We start from the raw sequence: 19297 nt of genomic DNA on the forward strand, positions 1-19297 counted from the left end.
GAGCCGGCGTACAGCTTCCAGGTCATGTGGCCAGCATGACTAAGCTGCTTCTGGCGAACCAGAGCAGCACACGGAAACGCCGTTTACCTTCCCACCACAGCGGTACCTATTTATCTACTTGCACTCTGTCATGCTTTTGAACTGCTAGGTTGGCAGGAGCAGGGACCGAGCAACGGGAGCTCACCCCGTTGCGGGGATTCGAACCGCTGACCTTCCGATCGGCAAGCTCTAGGCTCTGTGGTTTAGACCACAGCGTCACCTGTGTCCCTATGACTGGAAGTAACCTGGGGTAAATAAGCTCCAACTAGAATTACGAGGACATTGCAGCCTCATCAAGTAGAGCAATTCAAGAGAGAATATTTTTTTTGAGGGGACTTCCAAGACAATTTGACCATTACATCATACCACAGAAGTGGCAAAATAGCTACCTAAAAGATTAATGTGAGGATGCAGTATACTCCAGTCCAGTATACAGCCCCTTAAGTATACTACTTCCATCACTATACTATATTTCAAAGAGAGCAATCCCTCAGACTACTGGATCTACAAGACCAGAGTCAAATTTCTAATCAGCAGTTAATTATGTGGACCCTGTCAAGTCACAATCCTTCTGTTACTTTCCAAATTAAGTGCTTTATAAGTTCCTCTGTTTGCCTCTAGCAAGAACTAACCCTATACCTTGATGGTGTTTTCAAAAGTTAACTGTTTAATTGAAACTACTTCTTTAAAAAGCTTACCATCATCCTACAATCCTGTGCAGCATCTCCCCTATGGAGGACAGATAAGAGGGATGGGGAGGGTGGGGTTAAAGAAATAACCATTCAACTCGAGGATAAACATGGCTTCTTCAGATCTAAAACAAGTTCAGAAGCTCCTACTGCTGCAGAAAGGACTTCAAAAATGACTTCTGCATAGGCAGACCTTGCATGCCAGCCCCCATCAGACATCTTATTTCACAATTATCTATGCTAAACTGTATTTTCCATGCACTGTCCCAGTTACCTTGAAGATCCCTAAATCCCTCTTAATCGGGTTGCTGGAATGACTGCTATTTTCATATAGCATTAAAAAAGGAGCTGAAATCTAACAAAGCAAAACAAACACATACACACAAACCAACAATATTGTGCATCAGTCAGAATCTATCCGCTGACCCAAATTTTCTGTTAACCAGGATATGCAGCTGTAATGCAGTACTTTTGAAGCTGCAAAAGGGTTTGTTTTCATCCAGATAACAGAAAGCCACCACCCCAATATTTATGCATTATTCAATGCGTTTCCACAGTGCTAGTATGCTATAGCAAAGATGCCCAAATTTAGCAAATGCCAACTAGTTTTAAGAGGCAAATGGTGCAAATGGACAACGTAAGTTTGCATATGAATGTTTATTTCCAAAGGAACAGATTGTGTTTATTTCAAGCTTTTGCAGCCTATCAAGAAGTAATTTGCAAGGAAGGCCTCTGTCAAGACACCTGTCTAATATTATGCAACATGCATAATTATGATTTTCCTATCAAATTAGGCCATCACCATGAGACTCAGTGACCATAACCATCTGGAACACCCATCTAAAGATCAGCCACTACTACTAATGCATACCAAACGCAGTATCCTCAGTAAGTCCAGTAAATGACAATCTAAGCTACCCCTCTGTCCCCACACTTTCCCCTTTGGGGCTGGCAGGAGAGCGACAAAAATCACAAGGAGAATCCTGAAGTTCCCACAGAACTTCACTCTCTCCAATTTCAGTGGATACAACTGGAAATTATACCTCAAAATTGCCTGTTCAATTATCGTCTAGCCAGAAAAAAAAATAAACAACAGCCAAAATAAAAAGAGGTGCATGCAATCCTTCATCCAGATACCTGCAGGGCAGGGATGGTATTGAACAGAGCTCTGACAGCTGGGGCTTGCTTCCCCATCCTCATTGTTCCTCTGTGTCAAGAAAGCAAGAGTCAGGTATATATATAAAAAGGAGAGTTGTCCTCTTAATGTAAAGAGATACGACCTCCCCCTCCCCCACTTGACCAGTCAATATGGCCAGGGCCTTATTTTTCTATCATGTGTCGCTCAATCTCAACGTTTCATTTTCTGTACTACCATTCTCACCTTCTCAACATAAAAAAGGGAGACCCTTAGACAAGACACCCAAAGCACTCACCGAAGACAAAAAACAGATGTTCATATTTACATAAAACTTGTGTGTGAGCAGAAAGGTAACAAAACTCCCATAGTTGAGCTAGGGCACCACAACACACACAAAAACACACCATATCCCTATCTGTAGGAGGGAGTTACACAATAAAGAGCAGTAACTGCCTGAAGACGCTCATTATTCTAGACTCCCTTTTTTTTTTGTCCTCGGAGAGTGACAAGGAGGGGAAGGACGGGAGCATCGTAAACTCGGTAATCCTAGGGCTGGAGAGTGGGGGGTGCGGGGAACAAAATAGGTACTTTCAAATTAACCTCCGATATTAAAAGTCAGGGGAAGGCGGCGGAGCAAGACGTGGCTGATCCTCCCTCGAAGCCCCCCCCCCCCCAAAGACCTGTTTTCTTCCCCGGATCTCCTATGGCAACGGATAGGAACGGCAAAACAGGGAGTCGCCTCGCCTTCCTTGCTGCTGGTGGTGGTGGAGGAGCAACACAAGGGAGCGCATCTCTCGCCATCCCACCCAGATCCTTGAAGGGAGGCCCAGATCGGAGGAAAACCAGCCTGGGGAGAGAGGGGGAAACACCAGCCAGCCCCACCGCACCTGGCTGGGAGAATGGGGGGGGCAGGGGAATACTCGGGAAGAGCCAAAGGGGCAGGATTCGCACACATATCTCAACACCCAAACAAGGTTTTTTGGGGGGGGCAGATGAGGGACCCCCTATTAGGGCGAGGCCTCAGCAAACCTAAGCTGGGGGAGGGGGTAATATGGGGGGAATTGGGGGGGGGGGCTTCGCCACTTCCCGAGGAGTCAAGGAAGAAGAGGGATTCAAAGAGGCCAAAGCCGGCTTTCCCCTCTCTCTCTCTTTCTCTCTCGCCGCCGCCGGACATCGGTTACCTGGAAGTCCCTGTCCTCGTTGAAGCGGGAGAACCTGTCCGCCATTTTGCCTCGGTTCGCCTCTACCTTAGTCAGGAGACTGCGACGAAGGAAACGGGGGCCGTACGCCGCTCGACGTGCGCGCGCCCGCCCGCCCGACGGACGGACGGACGGCGGGTCTCGTTTCGCTTTGTGCGCGCGCGCGCGCGCAGAGAGAGAAAGAGCAAGAGACGCCTCAGAGAGTAAAGTAAAAGGCTTAGCGGTGGCTCTCGACTTCCGGGTTCTCTTCGGCCGCCTATGGAGGCAAGCCGGGATTTGAGCGGAGGTGGAAGTGGCGGCTGCAAAGGAGCTGCTTCTCGTTCTAACTCGGGTCTCGTTCCGAGTAAGGGAATTTAATTTAATTTAATTTTTTTTGAAGCGCGGCAGGCAACAAGTCAGCAATGCGCCAGTTGTTGTTGTTTTTTTTTTTTGCACGCGGCTGGATGCCGCGTTTGGACTGCGAGAAGGAGGATTTAAATAGATTGGCCTTTGCTGCAACCTCGGGGGTGTTTTGTGATTTCCGGCCGAAAGAGCTTCAGCCCCACATGGCTGACCTACAACAGAAGCGGTGGTCTGCCTTGCAGGGCTGTGGTAACCCCCGCAGTCTGCAGCACTATAACGTCAGCAGAAAAATAGAGCAGTTTCCTGGGGCTGGCAGGGTGTTTATGTCTTTTTTAAAATTTACAATTTAGAATACTCATTTAAGCATCCTTAAAATATCAATGACTTCCCTTCTCTTTCCATGGTTCATTTTGCATATCATAAATCCCTGCATATTTTACATAAACGAAACCATTCAGTATTCCATTATTACATCCATCAAAACGTATTTACATTGTTGGGATTATCTTAATGCTGCGAACGTTTTCAAGTGTACACAATTTCCCCCCATGTATTCAATAAACATTTTCCAATCTTCTGTAAACATATGTTCTTCTCTTATTCTATATGTTAAGTCTGCAAGCTGCACATATTCCATCAGCTTAAATTGCCATTCTTTTTTTAGCTGGGACCTCACGCGTCCATTGCAGGGTGTGTGTTTTTTAATATTTAAAATTCCATAAAATTGCTTTTTATCTTGAGCTGGAAAGGAAACTCATGTCCAGTTATGCTGCCTTTGTCGGGGGGTGGGGGTGGATGCAGGCAATCACCCAGTTGTAGTAGCTACGCTTAAATCCTGGGTTTTATCATTCGTTTAATTCATAATTGAGTACGGCTCAGGTCCAAGGTATCTGAAAGGCTCTGTTCCCTTCATACAAACCTGACCTGTTTTGAGAACCTCGGGGAGGAGGCCCTTCTCTCACTCCTGCCACCCTCACAGGGACACTTGGTGGGGACGCGGGAGAGGGCCTTCTTGGTGGTGGCTCCTCCCAGACAACATGGGAACTCCTTCCCTAGAGAACTTAGACTGGTTCCCTCCTTGTTCTTCTGCCAGTGGGTGAAGATCTTGTTCCACCAGGCTTTTGGAAACTCACTGTTTTAATGAAACAGCTGGCACCGTGTGGTCTTTATTGTAACTTTCGGTATGTCTTAATTCCATTATGGTTAATAATAATAATAATAATTTATTATTTATACCCCGGCCACTCTGGGCAGCTTCCAACAGAACACCAAAATACAATAACCTATTAAGCATTAAAAGCTTCCCTAAACAGGGCTGCCTTCAGATGTCTTCTAAAAGTCTGGTAGTTGTTCTTCTCTTAGACATCTGGTGGGAGGGCGTTCCACAGGGCAGGTGCCACCACCGAGAAGGCCCTCTGCCTGGTTCCCTGTAACTTGGCTTCTTGCAGGGAGGGAACTGCCAGAAGGCCCTCGGCACTGGACCTCAGTATCCGGGCAGAACGATGGAGGTAGTTTATATATGTTTTTAATTATTACCCCTCCCCTTATATTTCTAAGGTGTTCTTATTTTATCTGAACGCCACCTTAAGTCCCTGTCAGGGAAAATATAATATATATAGATCAATATATAATAATAATTTTAATGAGCAGCTTATTGATCTGATTTCTTTTTCTTTTAAAAGACTTCAAAATACCCCTGGAGGTTCTTTTGTTGTTGTTGTTTTAAAAAAGTTTTCTAATATATTCCTCTATGAATCAAACCCAACACCACAGACTTCAGAAATCTAATCGGGCCTGAGAATCACGACAGCCAGGACTGTGTGTGTGGCTTTTCGCCCAGCTCCTAATTCTCAGTTTTCCCGCTAGTTGCTCACAACACATTAAACCATGGGTGGGCAAACTAAGGCCCGGGGACTGGATCCGGCCCAATCACCTTCTAACTCCGGCCTGTGGACGGTCCAGGAATCAGCGTGTTTTTACATGAGTAGAATGTGTCCTTTTATTTAAAATGCACCTCTGGGTTATTTGTGGGGCCTGCCTGGTGTTATTTTACATAAGTAGAATGTGTACTTTTATTTAAAATGTATCTCTGGGTTATTTGTGGGGCATAGGAATTCATTCATATTTTTTTTCAAAATATAGTCCGGCCCCCCACAAGGTCTGAGGGACAGTGGACCTCTGCAGAAAAAGTTTGCTGGCCCCTGCAATTAAACAGCTTCCCCTTTCTCTATTGAGAAGATACATTTTTTTAATATAAAAGGCCGTCTCTGTCCTCCACTGTCCCTGTCACACCGCCATGCTTCATAAACATTTTCTGCCTCTGGTTGAGTTCCTTCAGAACACCTCAGTGTGTTCAGGTAACCAACGCCTGAGGTAAGCCTCTTAACATGTCACCTGGCTTCTCCCAAAGATTGTGTACACGCCCCACCATCACCCATGTAGCCATTCCAAGCATTTGGACGGCTCCCCTTCTCTCTCTGCACTGCTCTTTCGAAGAAGGAGCCATAGGTCTCAGACGAGAGTGCGTTTGACTGGGGAATTTTATCACCGTCTCCTCTGATGTTCGTCCTGGGTCCAGCCCACCCATGAGGCCAGGTGAGGCAACTGCCTCAGGTAGCAGGACCCATAGAACCAGCACATCCCAAATTCCTGGCGGGTGAGGCACCATTCTGGGGTTCTCCTCAGGTGCCAAAATGTCTTGGGCTGGCCCTGGTAAGTCCTATTGCAGTGATGGCAAACCGTGTAGACACCGAGTGCCCAAACTGCAACTCAAAACCCACTTATTTATCACAAAGTGCCAACACGGCAATTTAACCTGTATATCTCATTTTTCGTGTGCGTTTCACGTTTCTTCTTTATGACTGCTGTTGTAATAAATAATCCTTCATAAAACTTACTGCATTACATTCTTCGTTAAATTATCTTTCCCTTGATATATAATTTTATGGTTATAACTCCGTGCTTTTTTCTCTCTTAAAAAATGTTTAGGGGTACTTTCATTTTGACTCAAGAAAATCACCACCGGGGGAAAATAAATACAGTTCAAATCAGGGGAAATAAATACAGTGAATTTCTTCTCCCGTTAAATTCACAAAATGTTTAGGGGTGTGCGTCCCCTTGCGTCCCCACAGGAAAAAAAAGCACTGGTATTACTCCAAAACAAAGTGGTGTTATGAGCCAGCAAACCTCGGAAATGCAGGAGGTTCCACAATTTTGGCCACTAGTGTACACTGGAGGGCTGTACTAAGAGCGGACATCACCCTAATCTTTAGACTTGCTTTTTATGAGCAGGGCCAAGATGGATGCTACTTCCTTTAGGCTGCTCATAGCTGTGTCCCATTCAGCTGCGCTCTGCACACCCATTTCCAAGTACAGCTGGTTTGTTGAGTTTCCCTGGGGGTCCAAAGGATGGGAAAAGAGCCCCCCATGACTCACAGCTCTTTCTTCACCCTCTGTCCTCTCTTCCTCCTCTGGCTGCTTTTTTCACTTATATTCTGAAGGTTCACACAGCTTAGACACAATGTGTGTAGAAGACAATTACAGCAACATCATAAGCAACACTGTGGAAGCATCTGCCATGGTTCCTCATTGTTCAGTATTGACTTTGTGAAGAAAAAGAGCTTTGGTTATCTAGACTGTATGGGCTTTGCTTTTATAAACTGTACTGTACTGTATTGTGCTATGAAAAAATATAATACAGTATCTTGCATCTCTGCTGGGGTTATGGATGTGGATACACTGAAGACCAGGTGGAGCTGAGGATTAAAACCTTCCTTGAATGTGTTTTGCAAGCCAGTACCCAGAGGCTATATCTGCCAGTGACTTGCCTTTTGAGAGTTAGATCAAGGGGGACAAAGGAAGTACAGGAGAAGGGTGTCAGAGAACAGAGGATGGGTAGAAGTCTGTAGCCTATTGGAATGTGGAGAGAGAAGAAGAGAGTGTGCAGGGTTTAATTTTTCCTTTGATTTGTTTCCCCACCTGTTGGTGGGTTCAGGTGGTTTTTCTATCTATTCTATAACATAAAACCCTTTCCCTAAAAACTCTTTATTCTATCAATTTAGAAAACTCTTCTCTCTCTCTCTCTCTCTGTGTGTGTGTGTGTGTGTTGCTTTAAAAAATGTTTAGGGGTACTCTAATTTTGACTCAAGAAAATCACCAATTTATAGTTCAAATTGGGAAAAATCAATACAGTAAATGGACAAAAGTACAAAGATTCACAAAATGTTTAGGGGTATGCATCCCCTGCATCCCCCCCAGAAAAATACACACACACACATACACACCACCCATCTGTTGACTGGGTTGCCTCAGCCACTCTGGGTGGCCTCCAACATAATATATAGAAACACAACAGCAGCAGCAGAACAGCCACAAATCAAAACATCCTAGTACAGGACTGCCTTCACATGTCTACAGAAGATTGTAGAATTATTTATGTCCTTGACATCTGGCGGGAGGGCGTTCCACAGTGCACGCACGACTACGGGAATCCAAGGTAGATCTTTTAGAACCCTTTTCCTAGAAACTCCTTAATTCTATCAATTTAGCAAACTTTTATCTATGTTCCACTAAAACCTTGCGGCCTCCATGTATATACCACCCATGTCTTAAGCCACATTCTACACTAAGGTAAAGGTAAAGGGACCCCTGACCATTAGGTCCAGTCGTGACCGACTCTGGGGTTGCAGCCCTCATCTCGCTTTATTGGCCGAGGGAGCCGGCGTACAGCTTCCAGGTCATGTGGCCAGCATGACTAAGCTGCTTCTGGCGAACCAGAGCAGCGCATGGAAACACCATTTACCTTCCCGCTGGAGCGGTACCTATTTATCTACTTGCGCTTTGATGTGCTTTCGAACTGCTACACTAGTTTAGTCCAAATAAAGCAGAGGTAATGTCAGGAAGCACAGCTGACTAGTGGTTGATGGGAGAAATATCCGTTCTTGACAGAGTCATGCCCCCTCCCTTGGGGATCAGGACCACTGCACTGCAGGAGCCAGGAGGGCTCACATTGCTCCTGGATGCCCAGGTAGCGACTGTGGTCTGAGATGGGTTTTCTCAACGTCAGTTTGCATGGCAACTGCTCCCGCTGCAGGAAGACAGGGATCAGCTACTGTCATTCATGCTTTGGTGACTTCTGGATTAGATTACTTTAATGAGCTTTATGTGCAGCTGCCCTTGAAGATGTTCTGGAAACTTCAGCTGGTTCAGAATATGGTTGCTCAGCTGCTGACAAGCCTAAGCTGTCACAAACGTATAATGCCTGTTCTAAACTTCCAGCTCAATTTAAGGTGTTGATCTTCAACTTTTAAAGCCCTAAACCAGGGGTGAGAAGTCTTTTTTCGGGCCAAGAACTGCATTACCCTAGTGGAGAGCTGTGGGGGTCCGCATTCCAGTAGTCATAGAATCGTAGAGTTGGAAGGGACCCAAAAATCATTTAGTCCAACCCCTGCCAAGGCCAGACCCCAAAGTGGACAGGGCCAGCTCTAAGTCCCAATCACAACCTTAACAGATACACTGGCACACAACCACACATGCACAGAGGCATACAGCCTTAGAAACAAGGTCATATGCTATATTATTAGTAATTCCACTCAAATTTCGCCTTCCGTTTCTCTCTAGACTTTTTTGTGTACAAAGTATGAAGCAGCAGCAGCAGCTCAGAACCTATTATCTATCCTGACTGTGCAAAAAAAATGAAACAAACTGAGTGATCCCAGCGGAAGAAAGAAAATAAGGTAAATACACAACTGAACAAGCCGTGCGTTACATCTATTTAAAACCTCGCTTCAAAATGCAATTGCCTCCTGAAGATAGCATGAATGCAGTTGTGAAATGCCTAGACTGCTTTTTGTAGATTTGCAAGCAACACAAGTCTGCAGGGGCAGTTTCCGAGCACAATTCAAAGTGTTGGTGCTGACCTTTAAAGCCCTAAATGGCCTCAGTCTAGTATACCTGAAGGAGCGTCTCCACCCCCATCGTTCTGCCCGAACACTGAGGTCCAGCTCCAAGAGCCTTCTGGCAGTTACCTCATTGCAAGAAGCCAAGTTACAGGGAACCAGGCAGAGGGCCTTCTCAGTAGTGGCACCCGCCCTGTGGAACGCCCTCCCACCAGATGTCAAAGAGAAAAACAACTACCAGACTTTTGGAAGACATCTGAAGGCAGCCCTGTTTAGGGAAGCTTTTAATGCTTAATAGGTTATTGTATTTTAATATTCTGTTGGAAGCCGCCCAGTGTGGCTGGGGAAACCCAGCCAGATGGGTGGGGTATAAATAAAAAATTATGATGATGATGATGTCTTTGTGTAGAGCAGGGATGCAGAACTGTGGCACTCCAGATATTATTGGCCTGCCACTTTTATCAGTCCTAGCCAAAATGGCCGACACTCAGGGGTGGTGGGATTTGTAGTCCAACAGCATACGGAAGAAGTTAAAATTGCACATCAGAGTTGTTCCCCTCTCAGCTGCTTCTCGCTGAACAGCTGAATGTTGAAAGGCGACCCAGAGGGCATGATGAAATCTGTCTATTGCCATGTCCACCCACCACAAGTCATAGGTTCCCCTGTGCCTGCCCTAAATAGTCTGAGTCCAGATTATCTGAGGGAACACCTTCTCTGACATATACCTCTCCATTCTTTGAGGTCTAGCACTGAGACTTTGGGTGGGTGCCTTCCTAAACAGAGGTTAGATTATCCTCAACAGTTAACGAAAAACACCCATTTTTTTTGCCAAATCAAGCATATGTAAGCATAATTATATTCTTACATATTTCAGACACAGTACCTCTCTGTCCTCTTTTCATATTTTAAAAGATAATGAGTTGAATCCAGACTATCTTAACTAGTACAGTGGGACACGTTATTCACCACTAGCTTTTCACAGTGATTTCAGTGAGTCATAAATGAGACTAACTGAGGGTATGTACACATTACTGGCTTAAAATGCAGAGAGGTTGTTAGTTGCGCCTCAAACTAAAGGAGATGCCAGGGATCAAACCTGGGGCCTCCACCACCGTAGCTCTACCACTGAGCTACATTTACACTGAACCTCTTGTGCTTGTCGATCGGAAGGTTGGTGGTTCGAATCCGCTCAGTGGTGGTGAGCTCTCGTTGCTCTTTCCCAGCTCTTGCCAGCCTAGCAGTTCAATAGCACACCAGTGCGAGTAGATAAATAGGTACCGCTCCGGCAGGAAGGTAAATGGTGTTTCTGTGCACTCTGACACTCGTCACGGTGTCCTGTTGCGCCAGAAGCAGTTTATTTTTTTTTGAAATAATTTTTATTAATTTTCATAAAACAAAAAACACAAAATTAAACAAACAAACAAACAATACATGACTTCCCCATGCCTCCCCTTCACTGCACCCCTGTGTCCAAAATTTTTAGCAATCCTTCATTCCTTTTCAAAGTTTGATTTCCTTCATGATTTTCCTAACTTAAATATTTCCAGCTATAATTCTCTATTTCTTAACCCTTGACATTTTATCAGTCCGAAATTTTGCAACAGTTCTTAAGATATGATTTAAATTTTTTCCAGTCCTCTTCCACCGTCTCCTTCCTCTGATCACGGATTCTGCCAGTCATCTCTGCCAGTCCCATAAATTCAGTCACCTTCGTCTGCCATTCTTCCAGAGTAGGTAGTTCTTGCATCTTCCAATACTTTGCTAGGAGTATTCTTGCTGCTGTAGTTGCATACATAAAAAAGATCTTATCTTTTTTTGGTACCAATTGGCCGACCATGCCCAAGAGAAAAGCCTCCGGTTTTTTTACAAATGTCCACTTAAGGACTTTCTTGATTTCATTATAGATCATTTCCCAGTAGGCTTTAACCCTTGGGCAGGTCCACCAAAGATGATAAAAAGTTCCTTCACATTCATTACATTTCCAGCATTTGTTACTGGGCAAATGATATATCTTTGCAAGCTTGACTGGAGTCATGTACCATCTATAGATCATTTTCATTATGTTTTCTTTCAAGGCACTACATGCCGTAAATTTAAGTCCTGTGGTCCATAACTGTTCCCAGTCAGCAAACATAATATCATGACCTAAGTCTTGTGCCCATTTAATCATTGCTGATTTAACTGTTTCATCCTGTGTATTCCATTTCAGCAACAAGTTATACATTTTAGACAAATTCTTAGTATTGGTCTCTAACAGTTCTGTTTCCAATTTTGACCTCTCTTTCTGAAATCCTAGTTTCTTGTCCTGCTTAAAAGTTTCATTTATCTGATAGTAATGTAACCAGTCTCGAACTTTGGATTTTAATTTCTCAAAGCTCTGTAATTTAACTTTTTCGCCATCATATTCTATAATTTCACTGTATTTTGGCCAATTGGAGTCCATGTTAAGTTTTTTTACCGCTCTAGCTTCCATTGGTGACAACCATCTGGGTGTTTTATTTTCCAGCAAATCCTTATATCGATTCCAAACATTATATAAAGCTTTCCTGACAATATGATTTTTAAAACCTTTGTATATCTTTGCCTTGTCATACCATAGATATGCATGCCAGCCAAAATTGTTATCATACCCTTCCAAGTCTAAAATATCTGTATCTTCAAGAAGTAGCCATTGCTTCAACCAGCAAAAAGCTGCTGCTTCATAATAAAGTCTTAAGTCCGGCAGCGCAAAACCCCCCCTTTCTTTTGCATCAGTTAAAATCTTAAATTTTATTCTGGGTTTTTTGCCCTGCCAGACAAATTTAGATATATCTTTCTGCCACTTCTTGAAACAATCCATCTTATCTATAATTTGCAATGTCTGGAACAGAAACAACAATCTCGGCAATACATTCATCTTAATAACAGCAATTCGGCCTAACAAGGATAATCTCAATCTAGACCATGTGTCAAGATCTTTCTTCACTTCTAACCAACATTTCTCATAATTGTCTTTAAACAGGTTCATATTTTTGGATGTTAAATTCACCCCCAGATATTTCACCTTTTTTGTTATCTCCAAACCAGTTTCCCTTTGAAAGCTATCTTTTTCCCCCATCGTTAGGTTTTTTTCCAGTACCTTTGTCTTTTGCTTATTTAGTTTAAAACCAGCCACTTGACCAAATATTTCAATTAATTCTAAAACTCTTTTTGTACTGACTTCTGGCTGTTGTAATGTCAGAACTAGGTCGTCTGCAAATGCTCTTAACTTATATTGTTTAGCTCCGAGGTGTATTCCTTCAACCAGCTGATCCCTTCTAATCATATTCAACAACACCTCCAGGACCGATATAAATAATAGAGGGGATATTGGGCAACCCTGTCGTGTCCCTTTTTCTATTGGGATTTCATCCATAACTACACCATTCACAATTAATTTAGCTTTTTGCTCTGAATATATTGCACCTATACCGTTTTCAAAGCTTTGGCCTACCCCCATCCCATGGAGATTCTTCCTCATAAAACTCCAAGAAATATTGTCAAAGGCTTTCTCCGCGTCCACAAAAATCAATACTGCTTTTCTATTTAAATCAGTCTCCAATAGTTCCAAAATGTCTATAATATTCCTTACATTCTCTGACATATGTCTCCCTGGGAGAAAGCCTGTTTGGTCTTTCTGAATCTCCTCTACCAACACTTTTTTAAATCTTTTTGCTAAAATGTCTGCAAAAATTTTATAATCCACATTTAAGAGTGATATAGGGCGGTAGTTCTTAACTTGATGTTTCTCAGTTTCTGTCTTCGGTATAAGTGAGATAAATGCTTCTTTCCACGATTCGGGAGCCTTTTTCCCCCCCAAGATTTGATTACACACTTCTTTCAATGGTTGTATTAACCATTCCTTCATTGCTTTGTAGTATCTCGCCGTCAGTCCATCTGGCCCTGGTGATTTTCCCAATTGCATATTCTGGATGGCACCCTCAATTTCCTGGTTCGTAATTTTTTCATTTAAAGTCCTTTTATTTTTTTCCGAGATCTTTGATAGTCCATATTTTTTAATAAATTCTTCTATCTCTTGTTCATCTTTCGGCCCTTGTGCGTATAATTTCTTGAAGAAACTTTGGAAACAATTACTGATTTCATTTGGTTTGTTTACAAATTTCCCCTCTACTTCAAGGGACGTCACAGTATTCAACTTTTGCCTCTTTTTCAATTGCCATGACAGCAATTTCCCACATTTGTCTGCTGATTCAAAAGTTTTTTGCCTCATTTGTTTTATTTTCCATTCTATTTCTTGGTTCATCAGTTCCATGTATTGGGTCTGGTAGTATTTTATTTCTCTTAAAATCTCCTGGGATTTTGGTTTTGATCTCAGTTTCTTTTCTCCTTCTTTCATCTGATTCCAGATTTTTTCTTTCTTCTCATTTTGTTGTTTCCTTTTTATCGAATTTTGTTGAATTAGAAAACCACGCATGACAGCCTTACTTGCGTCCCATATTATTCGCGCCAGAAGCAGTTTAGCCATGTTGGCTACATGACCCAGAAAGCTGTCTATGGACAAACGCCGGCTCCCTCGGCCTGAAAGCGAGATGAGCGCTATACCCCATAGTCGCCTTTGACTGGACTTAACCGTCCAGGGATCCTTTAATGTTATGCACTGAAGTTCTCACCCTGGGCCAGCAGGGGGATAGTTCAGGTCCAAATATGCAAATAAGGGATCAAAAGTGAAGTTCAGTGATTTGGATAGTTACAGAAAATGGTTACTGTTGTGTTCTAGTGGAGCTCTATATAAGTAGGCTGGCTGAACCCTTCAGTTCAGTTCTGTTCTGGCCTGTGAATAAACAAGAGCTGTTTGAAGAATCGCTGTGTCGTCTGATATGTTCACCCACAACTTAACATTTACCTTACCTTACACCTTACCTTACACAATGTCCACACCAGATAGGGGCCAGGGGTGTCATCACCTGATGTGCATCATCTTCTGCCTGGTTTCCCCACACCTGAAACTCCCCCCCAAAAAACCCCTTTGTTAATGAAGCTGTCTTATGTTTTCAAACTGGGTGGGTTTGAGAGAAAACACATCAGTATTTATTGAGGAAATACAGGATACATATGGATTGTAGCTGACGTCATGTGTATAAGGCTTCAAACAGCAGCGGTGGGAACGCACTGGAGCCAGAGTAAATGGGAATATGTACACAGCCTTAGTCTGGATCCAGTTCAAAACTTTCATGAATGTGGGTTCTTGTATATTTTGTGGTGAAACTCAATACATTGGAGCAACATGACTGCTTTAAGAGTATATTTGTGTGGGTGACTCTTCCACCTGCTGGCCTTGTACGGAACATATTTTCCTTACGCACAGCAGAGGACTCTCCATAATCAGCCACACGAAGACAAAATCTGGAGGGCTGAATCTATAGCATTGCTTTGGCGCCCCCCTGCAGCACAGTGAGCAGTGTGGCAGCTGGGGTCACGCCACCCTATAACCCAGGCTTCCTCAACCTCGGCCCTCCAGATGTTTTTGGCCTACACCTCTCATGATCCCTAGCTAGCAGGACCAGTGGTCAGGGGTGCTGGGAATTGTAATCTCAAAACATCTGGAGGGTCGAGGTTGAGGAAGCCTGATATAACTTCTGATAAATGTATGATTAGTTCTTTGTTGTGTAAATGTAGGTTACGGTCGTCAAAAATAGATAGGAGCGCCAACTGGGATGTAGGAACAGTGTGACAGTGTAAGATTTTATCTCCCTAAATACTAGAGACCAAAATAGTTGCACTTGGTCACATCGCCACCAAAGATGATAATAGGACCATTTCCGAACAACCTCTCCAACATCTAGGGGATGTAAATGGATCTACCCTTATAGGGGTCTAATAGACACCCTGATTCAAGCCAACCATTTCAAAATACAGTGGTACCTCAGGATGCAAACGGGATCCATTCCGGAGCCCCGTTCGCATCCTGAGCATAATGTAAGATGTGTCTGCGTGTGCACAGGTCGCGTTTCACCGCTTCCGTGTATGCGTGTGACGTCATTTTGACCGTCTGCACATACACAAGTGGCGAAACCTGGAAGTAACACGCTCTGTTACTTCCAGGTCACCGCGGAACGCAACCTGAACGCACTCAACCTGAAGTGTATTTATCCCGAGGTATGACTGTACAGTGGTACCTCGGGTTACATACGCTTCAGGTTACATACGCTTCAGGTTACAGACTCCGCTAGCCCAGAAATAGTGCTTCAGGTTAAGAATTTTGCTTCAGGATGAGAACAGAAATTGTGCTCCGGCAGCGCGGCAGCAGCAGGAGGCCCCAATAGCTAAAGTGGTGCTTCAGGTTAAGAACAGTTTCAGGTTAAGTACGGACCTCCGGAACGAATTAAGTACTTAACCCGAGGTACCACTGTACTTGATTCCATCAAATGGGTACACTACCACCTCCCATAGCTGTGCTTTACCCCTGTATCCACTAGGATTCCTTTTGGGAAATTGTATTTTTTAATTTGTGACATGACAGATGATGAGAGCCTCTATCTAAAGAATGACAGCTGGTTTTAAGAACAGGAGCAATTTAGAAATAGGAGCCTCTGAAAAGTTCGGTGAATAAGACAAAAGCCACACCTGGGAGAGCCCCACAAAGTCTCCTCGATTGAGGATGGATTTTTCATAATCACAGACACTCTATAATGACTTAAGCGATCCTAAAACTTGAACTTCGCATGGAATAGCTCAGTTGGTTTAGATCAGGCATAGGCAAACTTGGCCCTCCAGATGTTTTGGGACTACAACTCCCATCATCCCTCGTTAACAGGACCAATGGTCAGCGATGATGGGAATTGTAGTCTCAAAACATCTGGAGGGCCGAGTTTGCTTATGCCTGGTTTAGAATCGTGGGGCTGATAATGCCAAGGTTGCAGGCTCAATCCCAATATGGGACAGCTGCATGTTCCTGCAATGCAGGGAGTTCGTGTTAAGTTGTGGGTGAACATATCAGATGACACAGCAATTCTTCAAACAGCTCTTGTTTATTCACAGGCCAGAACAGAACTGAACTGAAGGGTTCAGCCAGCCTGCTTATATAGAGCTCCACTACAACGCAACAGTAGCAACTTTCTGTAACTATCCAATCACTGAACATCACTTTCAATCCCTTATTTGCATATGTGGACCTGAGTGAAAACTATCTACAGTATCCCCCTGCTGGCCCAGGGTGAAAACTTCAGTACATAACAGTTCGACTGGATGATCCTCAACTCTATGATTCTGTGAATTTCTATGAATTATGGACTAGAGTTAGACTCCACCTCTTGAACCTTCCTTTGCTCTGCTTTGCAGATTCAGTTGTGTTCTCTACCAGACAGCAATGAAGAAGCATGTTTGTTTGTTTGCAAAGAAGAGTTTCTTTATTCTTCAGTTATTATGACGAGTAGAGCAGGGCTGGGTGTTTATTGCTGAAGGCTGAAATATAGAAGTGACCTGAACTTTAAAAAACAACAACCTGTTACCCTTAACTCTTTTAAAGCACTCAGAGGCATAGTGGACATTTCCCCCATTCTTTTTCTTTAGTATTTGATGGCAAAGGATGGAAACAGCCCTAGAGGAAGAGAATCTCTGCTGTGAGCACTACAGTCTGGTTCAGGGAATTTTTTAATGGTTGACGTTCTACTGTGCCTTTAATATTTTGTTGGGAGCCACCCAGAGTGGCTGGGGCAACCTGGTCAGTTGCGTGGCATATAAATAATAAACTTATTATTAATAATAATACGGTTAGTTGGCTGGCTGGCCAACTACATTGTAACTCAGGCCTAATTTCTGATTTTTTTAGTGTGTGCAGCTCAGCATGAGGTCTTTGCAAAGTTTTTTTTTGGGGGGGAAATAAATCTTTATTAAACAATCAGCATTAACTTACACAACAACAATACAATATATTCATAACACACCACAAATCTTACTACATACACTTACTTTACAGAAGAGAAAAAAGAAAAGGATAAAAGATTAAAGTAAATAAAACAAACTTCCGATTATTCTCATTGTACTATTTCTTATTTTGTTATTATACACACATTGCCTTATTGTTGTTTTTTGCTTTCCCAAGTCTTATCCAGGATATTCTATTGTTTATCACCTTTATATTGCAAGAATCATTCAAGGTCTGCCAGGAGATTTTTGTTATCACAATAATTTTTCAAATACTCTTTGAATGTTATCCATTCTTTATTAACCTTCTGCATTGGATATCCTCTACCTCTCCCTGTCATCTTTGCCTGTTGTATGTATTCTATCATTTTTACCTACCGTTCGGTTTTCGTGGGGATCTTTTCACTTTTCCAGTTCTTCGCTATCAGAATCCTGTCTGATGTTGTTGCATACATGAAGAGAGGTCTGACATTTTTCTTAAATTCTGTTGATATTATTCCTAACAGGAAGGCCTCCGGTCTTTGCAGAGTTTATGGGCAGAAAAATAAACTCAGTAACCAGCAAAAAAAAGTAAATAAAAAAAGAATCAATTTGCTTTCCACCCACTTTTGTGTTGGGGTGATGTAACCCTAAGCATAGTGATGTATGGAAGTGAGAGCTGGACCATAAAGAAGGCTGATCACCGAAGAATGGATGCTTTTGAATTATGGTGCTGGAGGAGACTCTTGAGAGTCCCATGGACTGCAAGAAGATCAAACTGATCCATTCTGAAGGAATTCAGCCCTGAGTGCTCACTGGAAGGACAGATCCTGAAGCTGAGGCTCCAATACTTTGGCCACCTCATGAGAAGAGAAGACTCCCTGGAAAAGACCCTGGTGTTGGGAAAGATTCAAGGCACAAGGAGAAGGGGACAGCAGAGGACGAGATGGTCGGACAGTGGTCTTGAAGCTACCAACACGAGTTTGACCAAACTGCAGGAGGCAGTGGAAGACAGGAGCCTGGCGTGCTCTGGTCCATGGGGTCACAAAGAGTCGGACACAACTAAATGACTAAACAACAACCCTAAGCATGCCTGAGTTCTAGTTTGCATTGCAATCTGCTTCAGGCTTGCTTCTCCTGCCTTTTCACCCTTTGGCATTAACCACCAGAGGGCTGTGTTCACCCATCTTGGGAAAAATGCATCAACCGACTCTTGATAGCCCACTGCCAATTTCAAACTGTATGAGGGCACACTGGTGTGCTCAAGAGAGCGGCCTGAACAAATCTCCCTCTCTTTGGAGAGTTTGCAGAGGCAAAGTTTGCTGGCTGGTTCAGTGCACAGATTCTAAGGATCAGTAAAATCAGCAAAGTAGGAGACAGACAAATGTGACTCATCGGGCACAATTCAGTGAGAAACTTCCTTGCTGAAACGAGCAGAGAGTTAGGTCATCTAATTTTAACCTTTTTTGTGCTGTGCAACCTCCTGGATTTTGGAATTATTTCTTTCCTATTTTTGTTTGTTATTGAATCTAATTTTTGATATTTATTAAAAGTGTTACAGTTGTGGGTTTTTAAAGCAATGTGGTCCATCTGTAAGTAATGGACCAGTATTCTATGCCTTTTAGAGCTGCACAAGAATTAAAATTACAAAAATGTGGCAATAGGGAAAGCTTATTGATGTATGACTGTGTTAATGGCACAGAGCTGATTATTATTATTATTATTATTATTATTATTATTATTATTATTATTATTATTTGGCAACTCTAAGCTCCTTGTCCTAAGCCAGGATATCCTATCTCAAAGCATTTCCAAAAGATGTTTACATAACCATCAATGGATCCCGTAAATCAACTTGCAGACTTGAAGCAGAGCTCCCCCTCCTCCTCCCTTTTCCTTACACGGTAATACTCATTTGCTGTGGCGGATTCGTTTCAGATGTCTTTTTTTGTGCATTGCACTGATGCTGCGGGAAAATGTTTTAATACTGCTGGGAAAGCGAGATCCTTCCTCCGCTGTTACTGTCACTGCTAATGAAATTGTCATGTGTAAGATGGTTGCAAAGGGATGGGGAGGTGGCAAGGGTTGGAGATAAACCCACCCCAATGGTTC

The 19297-nt window shown here is 43.2% G+C and overlaps 1 protein-coding gene across 6 annotated transcripts in view; it reads right to left on the reverse strand.

Moving 5' to 3' along the window:
* The window catches only part of GPATCH8 (G-patch domain containing 8), an 82757-nt gene extending 79559 nt beyond the window's left edge, over positions 1-3198 (reverse strand). For 2 of the 6 annotated variants that reach the window (XM_081837596.1, XM_081837599.1), the window contains exon 1: positions 3048-3103. Coding sequence is in view for 2 of the 6 variants with exons in the window: in XM_081837594.1 (XP_081693720.1) it covers positions 3048-3092 (45 nt within the window). In the remaining 4 variants the exon portion in view is untranslated. Of the gene's footprint in view, positions 1-737; positions 769-3047 lie in introns of all 6 variants that reach the window. The other 4 variants (XM_081837597.1, XM_081837600.1, XM_081837595.1 and 1 more) reach the window with 3 other exon arrangements.
* Between the last annotated feature and the right edge of the window lie 16099 nt (positions 3199-19297).

Source organism: Podarcis erhardii, assembly GCF_964252035.2.
Source record: "Podarcis erhardii genome assembly, chromosome: 13".
Classification (NCBI taxonomy): Eukaryota; Metazoa; Chordata; class Lepidosauria; order Squamata; family Lacertidae; genus Podarcis; species Podarcis erhardii.